The sequence below is a fragment of the Juglans microcarpa x Juglans regia genome, chromosome 2S, assembly GCF_004785595.1.
Source record: "Juglans microcarpa x Juglans regia isolate MS1-56 chromosome 2S, Jm3101_v1.0, whole genome shotgun sequence".
Lineage (NCBI taxonomy): Eukaryota > Viridiplantae > Streptophyta > Magnoliopsida > Fagales > Juglandaceae > Juglans > Juglans microcarpa x Juglans regia.
Window position 1 is genome coordinate 4,812,410 of NC_054597.1, and position 15,405 is coordinate 4,827,814.

At 37.5% G+C, this 15,405-nt stretch overlaps 1 protein-coding gene across 1 annotated transcript; it reads right to left on the reverse strand.

The window, feature by feature from the left end:
- Nucleotides 1–8,332: 8,332 nt before the first annotated feature.
- Nucleotides 8,333–10,325, reverse strand: LOC121252219 (UDP-glycosyltransferase 83A1-like). Its single transcript, XM_041151752.1, has 2 exons — nucleotides 9,681–10,325; nucleotides 8,333–9,337 (listed from the first exon to the last, which is right to left on the reverse strand). Exons 1-2 carry the CDS (start codon nucleotides 10,249–10,251, stop codon nucleotides 8,478–8,480), a joined length of 1,431 nt encoding a protein of 476 aa, XP_041007686.1. The 5' UTR covers nucleotides 10,252–10,325; the 3' UTR covers nucleotides 8,333–8,477.
- Nucleotides 10,326–15,405: the final 5,080 nt, after the last annotated feature.

Sequence of the window (15,405 nt, forward strand, 5' to 3'; positions counted from 1 at the left end):
ATCTCGTGAAAGATGAACAAGAAACAGAGTCTTGAGCGGAAAAAAACTCAGAGAAATAGATCTAAAATTGGTCAACATCGTTGTGGGTGTGAGAGTCATGAACATTAGAGGAATCTAAATTTCCCGAGCAAAGAAAGGTCCCCATGAACATTGGGGCTTCGTGGGAATGAGAAGATTTCAGTTTTGAAATGAGAGTGAGAAAGATTTCTGATCTATGCTTGTGGAAGGCGAAGGGAAAAGGGGATTTGGCTTCTCTATCTTGGAGATTTCTATGCTTGGAGAAGATGAAGAAGGTCTGTAGTTGTCTTCAGGAAAAATAGGAAGATATTGAGGAACGAATTAATCATTTCAAGAAAAAACAGAAACGGTGCCGTTTTACTTATTACCGCGTGGGCAACGATTTCCCTGCAGTTTCCCCACACGGTTACGTCCATCATTTTTCTTTTCAAAAACTAAAAATTGTAAATATTGCTTGGAATTTTTACAATTATTTGGGCTTTTATTTATTTTCCCGCCGCCAGGTTAAGCAAATCAAATTGAAATCAAGGGTGGGCCGTTAACACGTTTTAAATTTGCTTCCTACTTCAATAAAATATACGTATTTCATTGTGAACGTTGGGTGTTATTGCTCTTGGTGGGTTTTTCTTGCAATAAAATAAAATGAGTATTTAATATGGATTATTTGTGACGGTAATGACTATTTAAGATAAAAACAGACTCATTTTAATAAAAAATGATCAAGTCCAAACTTGTATTATTGAAGATACCTTTTTTTCTTTATAACAAATCTTATTTGTATTTTACTCGAACCTGTAGAGGCTTATCTTAATTGCCTTTTCCGCTGCGGGAAGACACCAGGAAATGGAAACTCAAGCTTGCATGCCTCTGGAAATGGAAGAAAAGCAATCATTTCTTGTTTTGCTTAATTAGATCTTATTTATAAGATGTTGAGGCGCCTAATGCTCACTCTGCTTTTTTGGGTGTTGAAGCATACATCAGTGGAAGAACTGGAGCATGAAATGAAATGAATCCGGCGAAAGTTTGGATACACAAAATCACTTATCTTATCTCATTATTACAACTTTCTCAACTCCATAAAATATAATAAATAATTCAACTTTTTCAAATCTCAAAATAAAAATAATTTTAAAAAATTATATTCTAACAATATTTTATTCAACGTTTTTTTAACAAAATATCTCATCTTATCTCATCTAAACTACGTAACCAAACGAGACCAATTGAAGTCTTTACTCGTAATATATACATGTTTTATAGTTCATTTAATTAACTAATATGATGTGTTCACATTGATGAAATGGATTTTGTTAACTGTGAGAAACGTATGAGGGAAGTCTTTTTATTGGATACAGCATAAATGCAATGATGTTGCACATCTTTACCAATGCTGGATTCTTCTGTAAGGTTCTTGCGGTTGTATCACTGGAATATACTGTTTTGTTTATTTTGCCTATGTGGGATATGGAGTTCTTGAATTGATGATTTAGATCTACAGTCTACTCTTCCTTTCTTGTAGATTCTGCATTGTTGACTACCTCCAGCAAACTTGGTGGCTAGAAAACATACGTTCTGTTTTGATTTTGTGCAGCCTCATGTTTTGGTTTGATGTTAACTTGCATAAGTAATACTTTTAGCAGAGTGTTTCAAATAAGGACTGTATATATCTGCTCAACTTGCATATGTTTTGTTTTGTTGATCCCACAACTCAAGCGGGAACAACAAAACCTTGAGTATCAAGAACTTCTCTTTGTTTTGTTGTTTTCTCAATTTCAAAGCCTTTTAAGCTTTAGTTGGCAAGAAGTAAATTTTTTTTAGAAGCATCATTGAAAAAGGATAAGCCAATTGATGTGCTGCAAAATTTTAGAGTTTGACTTGCATCTTGGGGAAAAAATTACTCACTTGAATGCTACATGTAAGTTGTTTTTTTTTTTTTTTTTTTTCCCAGCCTTTTTCTACTGCTAGTTTGTGATTGTGCAGGGTGGATGCTCTTATTTCTACTTTGGTTTGTGATTGTGCAACGTGCTTTTAGTGCATGGACAAGATCTGAACAAAATATGATCAAATATATTCTCGAGAAGAGTAGATAAGTTGGAATAACCTGAATTTTTTGTTTTTTTTTTTATGCATCACCTGATGTCTAATTCACTACAAGAAAACTGAGCTTTCCCAGCGATTATAAAATCGCCGCAGAAAATATCGATGCAAATGATATCAATCTCGTCGAATACAAACTCGTTGCCATGGTGTAAACTCGCGTTTGTCCTTAAACGCTGTGTTTTCATTAATAAGAGTTTTTGCGGCGAATTAATTAGTTACTTGTGACGACTCTGTGCGTCGCAAGATGAAAATTTTCTTTCGTCGCAAGATGAAAATTTTCTTTCGTCGCTGTGATTTTCGCCACAATTGAAGCGCACGGGCGCCAAACACACGAAGTGCCTTTGATTTTCCCCCCAACTTTATTTCTCCCCATGTCTGCCCACTTCGACGCGCGAGAACTCTTCTGCCCACCTACCCATTGCACCAAAAGACTCCATTTCCAAACCCTGCAAGCTCCGACCACTCCAGTGTTCTCTCATGGCATCAGCTCCCCCATCGTGAGCTTTTGGCCCATTTTCCGAGTCCCATTTCCCCACACTGGCCTTCTTCCTTCCGTTCTAGGTTCATCAATTTCACAGAACTTCAAATCCCACAATCGGCTACCCTAGTGTTCTCCACTGCTCCTATTCTCTCTCTTTGGGAAGCTAGGTCCTACGTTTGCGGCTCCCCTTACAAATTTCAATTTCGTGCCTCCATTTCGACATAGAAGGGAGAATATATCCGGGGTTTTCAAGAATAATCAATCGTGGCTCCAGATATCTCTTGCTGCCATTACATTTATCTTCCCCCCTCCACAAGTAGGTTATATTACAAATTTGTTGTCGTCTTTAGATCTACAATAATTTTTTCCCTCTGTGAACCTGATGTGCACGTTCCTCTGTTTTTTTGCAGTTTAATGTTGTGTATGATCTGCCTCGTGTGTTTGAGCAGCTGAATCAGTTGTGGGCATTAGATAATTTTAATTCACCGAATATTGTTTTTTCTTTTTGGGGCTTATCAGAAGCTTTTTCTTGTAGAATTTATGGCTCAGTTTTTGGCTTATCAGAAGATTTTTCTGCTAGAATTTATGGCCCAGTTTTTGTTACCGTATTTACTGTAAGTTAGTGATTTCTTATAATGCTTGAAGAAAGTGCTGCCATTTTTCCTATAGTATATGAATTTCTGAAGTTGTTGCACAAAGTAGGGGATTTCTACACGCTACCATAGCTCATTTCACTGGAAAAGGTCTGCTTATATAACTTACTAATGACAAGGATTAAAAAAAAACAGTATTTGGTGAATTAAATACTGCTAATCGGTTATGAAAAGGTCTGCTTATGAAGATGTGCTAAAAGTCCTAAGATATAATTATAGGACACATTTCTTTAAATCTATATTTTTTTTTTCATTTCAGATATATATATATATATATATATCAACCAATTTAGAGAAAATATATATGGTCTTAGCTAGTTATTTGTGTCACACCAATAAATAGCATGGCGTGAGTCAACCTTAATTATGTTGCTAATTTAGAATCACCAAAAGATCATATACTTCTCCACTTTATATTGTGGAACCCTTAAAACCAAAAGATGCAGATTTGTAGCTTGTGGCATTTCAAAAGATTAGGTGTTTGTGTTATTAACGCATTATGTGGAGGACCAACGAGGGTTTTGATCACTCCTATCACTCTCTTTCTCCCTCTCAACCACAAACTAAATCTCCTGATCTATATTGTTATATTATCTTCTACTTTTGATTGGTGATTTCTTTTAGAACTTTGATTGGTGAATTAAGATGCTAGCCACCCTAATTCTTTTTCCGCTTTTACTTTCATTTTACAAGTTTTCCCCTTTTATCCAATCTTTTCCATTTATTTACTGGGAAATGTTTCTCTTTTATTGCTTTTAAAACTGCTCAATAGCCGAACCTCCCTTTTTTGCCATTCTCATCTTGATTCTACTTTTATTATCCTTCCAAAAACTATTACTATCTAGAGCTACTGATTATCTATTTAAGCTAACAATAATATGGACATAGGGACATCCATCGATCGATCGATCGATCACCATTTAAGAAAATGAATTAAGCAAGAGGAGTTGCAAAATGATCTATTATATATATTTTGTCTTACATGCATAACCCTGGAAGGGCCTAGCAGCTACTTGCTTATAATGGAGAGTTCAAAGCAATTTTGATAAAGTTGATCTCAAATCTCTATCTACTAACTGTCCCACTTATTTATTTATTTATTTTTTTTAAGAAAAGAAAACATTCAACATGAAACGATAATCTTTTTGAGGGAAAAGTTAGGAGGATCGGATAAGCAACAAAAATTGGAATTAACCTGCAACGTCCATGTTTCATGTCGACAACGTTATATATTATGATCATAGCATGCAGTAATGATCGATCTAAGTTGGGGAATTGAACCTGCATGCACCTAGCTATCTAGCTAGCTAAGCTATATATATATATATATATATATATATATAAGTTAAAACTAACGTACTAATTACATGATTTTGAGAAAATATTTAAGTTGGAAGTTGGCATTTCTTTTTTGGATTTGTCTCTTGGAATACTTCATGCATGGAACAATATAATTATGCATGATGGATTAATTTCCACCCAGCTGCTTCTTGCTTTTGATCTTTTGACCTGATTCCACATGAGCTAGCCCTATATGATCATGATCTCATGTAGTGCATGCCGTGTTACCAAAGCATTATTAATATTCAGATACGCATAATTTCTTGAACCTAATTTATAAGGGATCATGATCATCATAAGCCACCACACACACCAATCTATTCGCTAGCTAATAGGAGCATTCTCTTTTGGCTTAATGGGTTTTGAGGAGGGACACATGAATCGCAGCTGTTGAGGGATTAATGATAAAGTCCGGCCCGGCCAGTAGGGACCATGAAAGATACCAATCTTTCTTTCTTTCAGGTCATGACTGACCTGAAATAATAAGAAAAACATTGTGTTAATTACATAAACTGTAAGTGTGAATGAAATCCAACCAACGTATTTGGGCGAAGCGGAGAAAAAAAATAATAAAAAGAGCATTTGCGGCGAATATTGAGCGCCGAGAAAAGTAGATATGAATGAACTATAACAGCGACGAATCAATTAATCGATGCAAAACCTTATTATTGCGGCGACTTTCATGCGCCGCAACAAGAAACTTACATGCGGATATCTATATCGGCGACATTTTCAAACCGTGCCAATTAGCCTTTTGCGGTGATATTTCAACTTTTGCGGCGAATTTACCTCCGTTGAAATCAGACTAACTTCGACGAAAACAAGGATCACTGAAAATGAGAAAAGATATTTACAGCGAACAAGTAAACATTTCCGGCCAACAAATTCGCCGCAAATAGGATCCATTGCGGCGAGAAAATGATATCGCTGCCAATAATTACAAGTTTTTCGGCGAGAGTTTGGGTATTTGCGACGGTATCTTTTGTTGCCATTAATTTTTCGCGGTGATTATGTGGGAACCTGGAACCATTTTTTCCAGCGCAATTCTATACATTTAGTGGCGACAATTAATCGCCAAAAAAGAGATTAATTGCAGCGATTTTTCAAAGTCACCGATATTGATCTAAACTGGCTTTAGGATTGTGGTGATCCTGTGGCGATTAATAAATCGCTGAATCTGGATAACAACAGCGATTAGGATGGTCATTTGCGACGAATTTGAGCGCTGAAAAAGCCCTGATTTCTTGTAGTGTCTCATTTCTTCCATTTTTTTCAAGTCTATCTTCCAGTTGTTATGCTATCTTTTAATTGATTTGTAATGGTATCCTTAACCCAATAGAGGAACATCTATAGAGGTATTGGGGCTTGGTGATCTTGGCTGTCACGAAATTTACATCTGATTCAAGTATTTTGTTGGCTATATATGTTACTATGTGGATTTGCGATAATTTAGAATATGTTGTATTTACATATACTTGGTTTATTTTTTTGTTTCTTCTTGAACTTTTATTATAATCTGTCACAATATAGCACACTAGTCGATCGACATGCAGTATCCTCTCACATTGATACGTACGGACAAATAGCTTCTTCTTCTTTTTCCTCCACATTGTCATTAATTGCCATGACCAAACGACGTGTGATAATTTAATAGACTGGGCTTGAAAGGATCAAGCTGGATCAATCAAGGAAAAGTACGTACGTACTACTACTTTATTCAAGTTAAGATAAACAATTATTTAAAGAGGTCACATAACAATATTATTATTGCAAATTAACCAGATTATTCATATATATATATTATTTGCTTCATCTTCTCAAGATCGAGTTTCTTCCCTGACGGAAATTTCAACTTCCAATAATTAAAAAGCATGCATGCATTGGACAGCTAGCTAGCAAGCTCATGACCAATCGATCTTCATTATTTCCTGAGCCAATTGAGGAAGTTGTTGAGATTCTTGGAGGACCGACCCCCTTCCGCAGTAGTGCTCAGGACCGTGTCCCTAAGCTGTGAAGATCTTGCCCTAATGTTATCATCGCCGAACAGTATATCAACCTTCTTCTTAATTTCACTGCACCGAATGAGTCCATGATTGTCAACAGGGTCAAATCCTACTCCAACCTTCCACACATCGCAAATGCACATCTTGTTAGTGATCTGGTCAGTAAAGAAGGGCCAGCACAAAAAAGGCACAACACTTGATAAACCTTCTATGGTGGAAGTCCAACCACAACGGCTTAGAAAACAGGCGACGGAGGGGTGATGCAAGACTCTTAATTGGTTGAGGTGCCCAAGTTACAATCTTCCCACGATCAGTGCCTTTGAATTCATCTGGAAATGCACAGCTTGAGCTGTTTTTGATGAACGGTGCTACTCTACTCTGAGTGGTAGAGTAGCACCATCCATATCTATATATAATTTTTCTCGTTTGGATTGTAAAAGTATTTCATCTCATCTCATCATTACAATTTTTTCAAATTTTCATACAAAATATAAAAAATAATTTAACTTTTTTAATTTCTAAAACAATAATAATATTAAAAAATAATATTCTAATAATATTTTATTTAACTTTTAGTTTTCATTTTAACACATCTTATCTTAATTCACCATCCAAACAACACCTAAGTTCATTACTTGCATATTTTTGGTACCCAAATAATAGGGTAGTTAATAATTTATAGTTATAATGCTAGCTCGCTACCTAGGTTGTTCAAAATATATTAATGGATTAACAATTAATTAGCGACTTCTATGGTGAATTACCTTGATAGGAAATTTTCAAAGAATTCCCAACCTCACAACTTTCAGAACTATAGACGCCAAAAGTGATCTTACATGCATCAACCATTTGCTTTTATACTTGCAGAATGGTGAAGAAAACTAAAACGCTGCACATACAACATAAAACGCAATCCCAAGTTCTTAACATCAAAACTCACCGTTTCATTAAACCGTTTCTACCAATTACGGATACACATAAAATGTACCATATCACTAACTCAGACTCCTTATTCACAAAACTTCCCATATTGCAACTGTCATCTTCCCCTTATGTTATTCATGTTATTTACGTTACTTCATTCTTCACTTCTTTCCTTCAATTTCTCTTCCTCCGTTTCCTTCACAGCCTTGCCCGCAACACTCGTGAGAGAGAGAGAGAGAGAGAGTACTATCATGGGGTGTGTGGAGGGGGGTGTGGGGGAAGAAAGGAAAAAGAGAAAAACAAGCTCTTGAATTTTATTATCTTTTGCTCATCGCAAAAGCTGATAATGTTGTCGCAAACATAATAACCCAGGAGAAGAAAAAATAATTCAAGTAAGTTTATTTGCAGCGAGAAAAAAACGCTGTAAAAAGCTAATAACCTTGTTGAAAAAAATAATAACTCACAGGAAGATAAAGTTTCTGGTAAGACTATTTGTGGCTAGAAAAAGTCCGCAAAAATGTCGCCCCCCACCCACACAAAGTTATACTCGTCGACGTGATCTCATGGTAAAAAGCTATTTTTCCCATAAGAAGTTTTCGTTTCATAAGCTAATTATTTGCCACGATTGTATGTCTCGAAAAAAAATTCTTATCGAAAGACCATATTAATAGACTGGGCTTGAAGGGAGTTGGATCAATCGAAGAAAAGTACGTACGTACTAGTACTTTATTCAAATTAAGATCAACAATTATTTAAAGAGCTAGGTCAGATAACAATATTATTGCACATTAACCAGATTCTTCATATATATATATATATATATATATATATTATTTGCTTCGTCATCTGAAGATCGAGTTTCTTCCCGAACGGAAATTTCAACTTCCAATAATTAAAAAGCATGCATGCACTGGCCAGCTAGCTAGCAAGCTCATGATCATCGATCTATGATCTTCATTATTCCTTGAGCCAATTGATGAATTTGTTGAGATTCTCGAAGGACCGACCACCTTCCGCAGTAGTGCTCAGGATCGTGTCCCTAAGTTGTGAAGATCTTGCCCTAATGTTATCATCGTTGAACAGTAGATCAACCTTCTTCTTAATTTCACTGCGCCGAATGAGTCCATGATTGTCAACAGGGTCAAATCCTACTCCAACCTTCCACACATCGCAAATGCACATCTTGTTAGTGATCTGATCAGCAAAAAAGGGCCAGCACAAAAAAGGCACAGCACTTGATAAACCTTCTATGGTGGAAGTCCAACCACAATGGCTTAGAAAGCAGGCGAGGGAGGGGTGATTCAAGACTTTTGGTTGAGGTGCCCAAGTTACAATCTTCCCACGAGTGCCTTTGAATTCATCTGGAAATGCACAGCTTGAGCTGTTTTTGATGAAATTTGGACGCACCACCCAAAGGAAAGGCCGGTTGGTGAGGTCAAGTCCGAGAGCTAGCTCTTGGAATTGGGTTGGTTCCAAAGTTGAGACGCTGCCAAAAGCAACGTATATGACTGAGCAGGGTGGCTGCTTGTCGAGCCATTCTAGGCAAGAGGAGTCTTCTTGGAAGATCTGTGCCCTCGATCTCCCACTGATCTCTGTCAAATTTGGGCCGATTGGTAGTAGTCTTGGAACCTTAGCAAACACATCCGGCTCCAGTTCATATGCTGAATTACAAAGCCACCACTCCGTCTTTTCCATGGCTTTAAGGTTTCGTGCCGAATATTCAAATATGATCTTCGGTGTGTCGAAATCGCCTGTTGGGAGACTGAGTATCTTTTGCAGCTCTTCCGGCAATTGATCAGTCCCGCATCCTTTGATTCCTGGATTAATTATATTGAAATTTGAAATAAAAAATAGTTGTGTTTTGTTGTTGTTTTATAGATCATTAAAGATCAGAATCTTAACATGATTAAAATATAAAAAGAAATCACAAAAAATAATATCTTAATAATTATTAAATGCCAAACATATATAAAAGATGTTCTCTGTTACGTACTGTTATTTTTACGTATTTTTATGTATTTCACTGACGTAATCAATCAAAATAATTATTTTATATTAAAAAAAATGATGCAGTCAATATATTAATAAAGCGCATAAAAAGTATATAAAATAACTACACATAAAATATATACGTACGTAGCTGATCTTTAATTAATTTACCATCAGAGTTTAGAAAGGCCCCCAGTTCCTGCATGTTTGGTGCAAAAAATGTCGTTGCATTACAATAAGTGGCACACATAGGATAAAAGGCAGCTCCTTTAATCCCCATCTTATTGGCGACTTCCAATGCCCACGACATACCAAACTCGGTAATGAAACAAGTAATCTTGTCGTCGTCATCATCATCAGTACTACCTGATAATCCTCCATCATCACCTGATGCAGCAGCAGCAGCAGCAGCAGCAGCATTATTATTAATACCTCGTACGAGCTCTTCAAGCTTTGCAGGCATGGTAAGTAACATGGATTGACACAACTTGGGGAATTCAAGTTCGTTTCTCTCGTCCTCAGGATCCAACCCATCTGGGATTGACACAAAATTAATGTTGTTCGAACCCATGCTTAGGCTATCCTTCCCAACCCCGGCTCTCACGATACGCTTGTGGTTGAAGTCTGTGTTCACAAATGTGATTTTGAAACCATGTTTTTCTAGTACACGACAAAAGGCCATCATAGGGCTCACATGTCCTTGTGCTGGATATGGGAGAGCTAGAATTCGTCCCCTTCCCATGATATCTCTCTCTCTCTCTCTCTCTCTGATCGATCTTTAACCTCTACTTCTACTACTTTCGTGTGTATGTGTGTGTATATATATATATATATATATATATATATATATATATATATATATATATATATAATACGCACGCACGCACTAACTTCTGATCGGGAATATATGTTTACGTAAACGTTTGGTAGCAAGAAGAAGCAGCATGCATGCTCGAAGGATGGCTGTTAATTAATATCATTCACCAAGTCTAGCACGGCTTATAAATTTTTCGGGACCAATCGGTACGTACGGTGACTAGCATTTTTGTATAAATTTGAAGCTACTCATTAAGAATTTGCGGCCACGTCCGCGAAAGTACATACTACAATCAATAAATATAATACTTTGGCTGCACTATTCAGAAAGGAATCAATTAAAAAGAAAGATGGAAATATCAAACATTAAATATATAGTACTACTAGTACGTACGTAGTCGAAGCCAAACTATTACTTGAATATATCTATAAGAAAAATGTTACTTTATCCATTCGTTGATTTGCTCACTCATTTTGTTACTTTATGTATTTTATTTTTTTTTAATTTTTTTCTTTACTTAATAATTAAAGAAGTTATTATTAATATATTGATATTTTTTAAAATTTGTAAAAAATGTTTTAAAATGATAAAAATTTGAATAAAAAAATAAAAATAAATAAAAAAATATTTTTAGCCTAGCAGAAAGCTTGAGCGGTGCACTCTGAGCAGCAAAGTAGCACTGCTCATATCTATATATAATATAGGTCTCGTTTGGATAGTAAAAGTGTTTCATATCATCTCATCATTACAATTTTTTTAAATTTCTATACAAAATATAAAAAATAATTTAATTTTTCAATTTTTAAAATATTAATAATATTAAAAAATAATATTTTAATAATATTTTATTCAACTTTTAACTTTTATCTTAATTCATCTCATCTTAATTCACTTTCCAAACGATATCTAATCTAGTACACAAATAATAGGGTGGTTAATAATTTATAGTTATAATGCTAGCTCGCTAACTAGGTTGTCCAAAATATATTAATGGATTAACAATTAATTAGCGACTTCTTTCTCGATCCTTGAAGAAGCCGGAAGTTTTCCCCCTATTTTAATTTTTGCTGTTCAATCTATACATATGCACAAAAGTGTTGACAAGATCAGATATACAAACTAATCAACTTGCAATATATATATATATATATATATATATATATATATATATATATACATATTTCTTATATATTGTAATCAAGTCCAAGTACTTTTTGCAATTTTCTAATTTGCTAGTAATTAAGCATTTTTTTTTCCCAATAACAATCTTTATATATATATGTAGAGTTTAATAATGCATGCAACAGTTAGGACTCTTTTTTAATTTTTCATATTTTTTTTCTCTTTATCAATAAATTAAGGATATAAATTAAACTATACTCTAAATAAAACATTTACTTGAAGTTTTTACAGAATGACAATCCCACGTTCAATATTAATTATGGCATACGGCCATATATATTACAAACCAGGCAAAAAAAGAGGTCGTCTCATGAAGTTAATATATAATGGTGATACCCGCATGATGCGGGGCAGGGGACCCTTCCCCGCACCCTGCCCCGCACCATGCAGGGATGGCATTTTTTACCCCGCCCTGATGTCGGGGGATGGGGTCAAAAATGTCATCAGCCCCACCCCCCGTCGCCTTTGCCAACTCATTGGGTGTAAAAAATTATTTTTAAGTCTAAAAATATTTTTTTGAACCCAAATTATAATATAATTTAAATTATAAATTAAAATTTATAAATACAACAAGAATTTAAACTCATTAGAGTTATATTTTTTATTACCTTGGCTTCTTAGGCCAACTTTTATATACGAAGTCAAGACAATACAATAGACATCTTTACACTACACGCCACGCATAATTTATTTTCTTTTTCTTTTACCAAATGTATGGTGTATGGATAATGAGTAGAAGATCAATTCAATTAGTTTAGGAAGAATAAAACAAAAAAAATTAAAAATAAATAAAAATAAGTGTGGTGTGTGGGATGAAAATTATAAAATATCCAGACCCAGTACTCTACCAGGCCACCACTAGGAGACAAGAGGAAAAGTATAAAGGTAAGGGAGAAGTGTGTGTCATGAGTCAAGGGGGACAATGTTAAGAGAAAGTGGGAAGGGGGGAGATGGGGTCAACACGCAAAGTGAACTTCTCTCACCAATACCAAGGCGCATGCGAGATGAGGATTAGATAAAAAGTAAAGGGCAATACGACTTGGGGACTTCGACTTCTTCTTCAACCTCTGGAAAGTGAGCTCCAGCGAGGGGGTCTTCTCCAACAAATATATCCAAGATCTCTATTGTACAATGAAAAATGAGAGGATATGAAAAACTATAAACAAACATATCATAGTGGATTTCTCCTCCCCAAACGCTTGTAGACGTATGTATTATACCGAACCACGTAAATCTCTGTGTCTCAGTCTCTTACTTTCCTTGCATTTGTTTTCTATACATCACTATAGATGTATGTACCGATACCATATGACTGCACCGGACCACTGCTAGGGGTACCAGACCGCATCAATCGAGGCATGAATAATCACAACGGGTTGGGAATCACTCTTTCTCCTATTTCAGCCTGTTGTGTAATTTTTTATGTATCAACAGTCAATGTCGTCTATGGAATCTGATTTACTCTCTACACCGAAGGTGGGAGAAAGACGATTGTTCGGCATGCTGAAAATTTACCGGACGAGCAGATAACATCCCTCAGATAAGTGTTCTTAGTTTTTCAACTTTTATATTTATAAAAAATATTGCTGTAGAGAATGGGAGAGTAAAGCTTTTCTCGCTGGGGCGGGAACCCAAGCTTCTCGCCACTGCAATCAGTACACTTTGGATGTACTATGTACAAGGGATTACAGGGCAAGTACTATTCACGTAAAAGGCACTCTGCCTAGACATATATACTTTCCGATCCGTTAGCACAAGGCATTGCATACATCAGGAGTACTATGCACTTAAGTGCAAAGTACCGTGCACGTCCCTACCACTGTGCACAAAGAGAAATGGGAACATGGGTGCATGTGCACTAAGATGCACTGAAGCGCATTGTACACGTGAACTACAATGCACGTATAGGCCATGCATGGCACGCACAATGTCATGCATGGCAACACAACAGGTGCACATTCTATGCACCCGAGATCCACCTAGGGCTCATGCCGTGGACCCACCGGAAGGAACTACCGACGACCCAGAAGGCCGCCAGTAGTCTCTGCCACGACCTTAGTGGTCACCGGGAATGAAGGTCATGCATGGCATGGAGCAGCTGAATGTTTCACCATGAAATTGAGAGGCTCGCGGCGGCCAACAGTGAGTGAGCCCGTTTGACCCTCCGGCAGCCACCACTTAGGCCATCAGAGGTTTCTGTTCCCAATCGGACATCTTTCATGAACGAGGAGCATGCCAAGCACGGTACTGTGTCGTGCTCGTTGCGGCTAGAAACATGAGGCTCTCAGTTGATAGCCTCGAGTTTGTTATTATTTTTGTCTTGGTCTAAACGTTCCCCGTCAATGGGGGACATGCACACCTTGCACTATAGGAGGAAACGGTGCACCCGGCAGCCCCCTACCACGGCATCCACATGCTGGTGATGTCACCACTAAGCATTAACAAACACGTTGGCAATTTCTGTCGACAACGGTATGCTCCGCGAACCAAGCATCTTAGCCACCAAGTGGTTGGCAACCACCCCTTGATCCGAGGTCCTGCTCGATCACCTACCAGGTGGCAGGCAACCACCTCCTTGGCCAACGATCTTGCTCGATCACCTACTACTAAGTGGCGGGCAACCACTTCCTTGGCCCGAGATTTTGCTCGGCCACACAGTGCATGGTGGGCGCCCACTCTTCTCAGCCAGCACATGCACCTTACTTGACCACACAGTGCATGGGTGCCCACTCTTCTCAGCCATCACATGCTCGACCACACCTTCCTCAACCACACCATGCTCAACCTCATAGTGGCAGGCGCCAAATCTTCTCAGCCATCACATGCATGGCCACATGATCCTCAGCCACACACAGCTACGTGCACCTTGCTTGGCCTCACAGTGGCGGGAACCAAATCTGCTTGGCCACCCCATAGGTTGCTCGACCATAAACAGTACAGACAGGAACATCCCAACATTCTCGCCCAGAGTCTGCTAGCCTAAGCTTGCAAGCACAACATGCTAGAATAGAAATTGCTTGCCTAAAGTTGTTCGCCCAAGTTTGCTCAGGCATGAAGCCTCTTGCTCCAACTGCTCAAGCAACAAATCAGAAGCTATAGCGCCCCCACTAGTCGGTGGTGTTCGGCACAAAGGAATTCACTTAGCGGTATAAAAATAAAATTAAAAACAAATATAAAACAAAAGAAAGAGGGAGAGAGGAAGTGAAGAAGAGTAAGTTATGAAGAAATAGCAAATAGTTATGGGCATAAAAAACCGATTGCGACATCTAAACTCCCTGGTTTGTCTCCCTCGAAAATTGTATGAATTTTATTCATGCTAACAAAATTGCTTCATATGGTGCTAAACACCAGGTATGTAGCCTTATCCGGGCACTACCCTAACATCCCAATATAACTCTGTCGGGACAAATTGTCTAGCACTAACATGCATGCGGGCATGGTCACCTCACTCGGCAGACAACTTCTCGACAACTAACAACCAGCGTTTAAGTGTGTGCCACGTATGTGGAAAGTGCACCATGCATGAGCCATGCAAGGTACACGTAATGGAGAACAAGGAACAACCCTTCCTCCAGCACTTGTTGCATGGCCCATGCAACGTAGTCTACCAACTTGCTCGCTCAGCATGCTCTACCAACTTGCTCACCCAAGTTTGCTCAGTCTATTTCTGTTAAGCAATAATCGACTACAACAACCATACCTCTCAACAACCATACCTCTCCTAATAAATTTCTTGGCATCACCAGCACCCAATTCTTCTTCATCAACAAAACATGACAACCCATAGGCCTCACCGACACATCTCAAACCTTGTGATTTGAGTTATTTATGCTGACCGAGTTGACTTTTTTAGCACAAAAAAGCATCTTCATCAGCCAAGCCGAGTCCTTTGACTCG

Bases quoted from the DNA above. Each gene is read 5' to 3' on its own strand.
- LOC121252219 (XM_041151752.1), bottom strand. From the start codon at position 10,251: ATGGGAAGGGGACGAATTCTAGCTCTCCCATATCCAGCACAAGGACAT. The intron at 9,338-9,680 runs GTAAATTAATTA...TAATTAATCCAG, and splicing joins GGCCTTTCTAAACTCTGATG to GAATCAAAGGATGCGGGACT.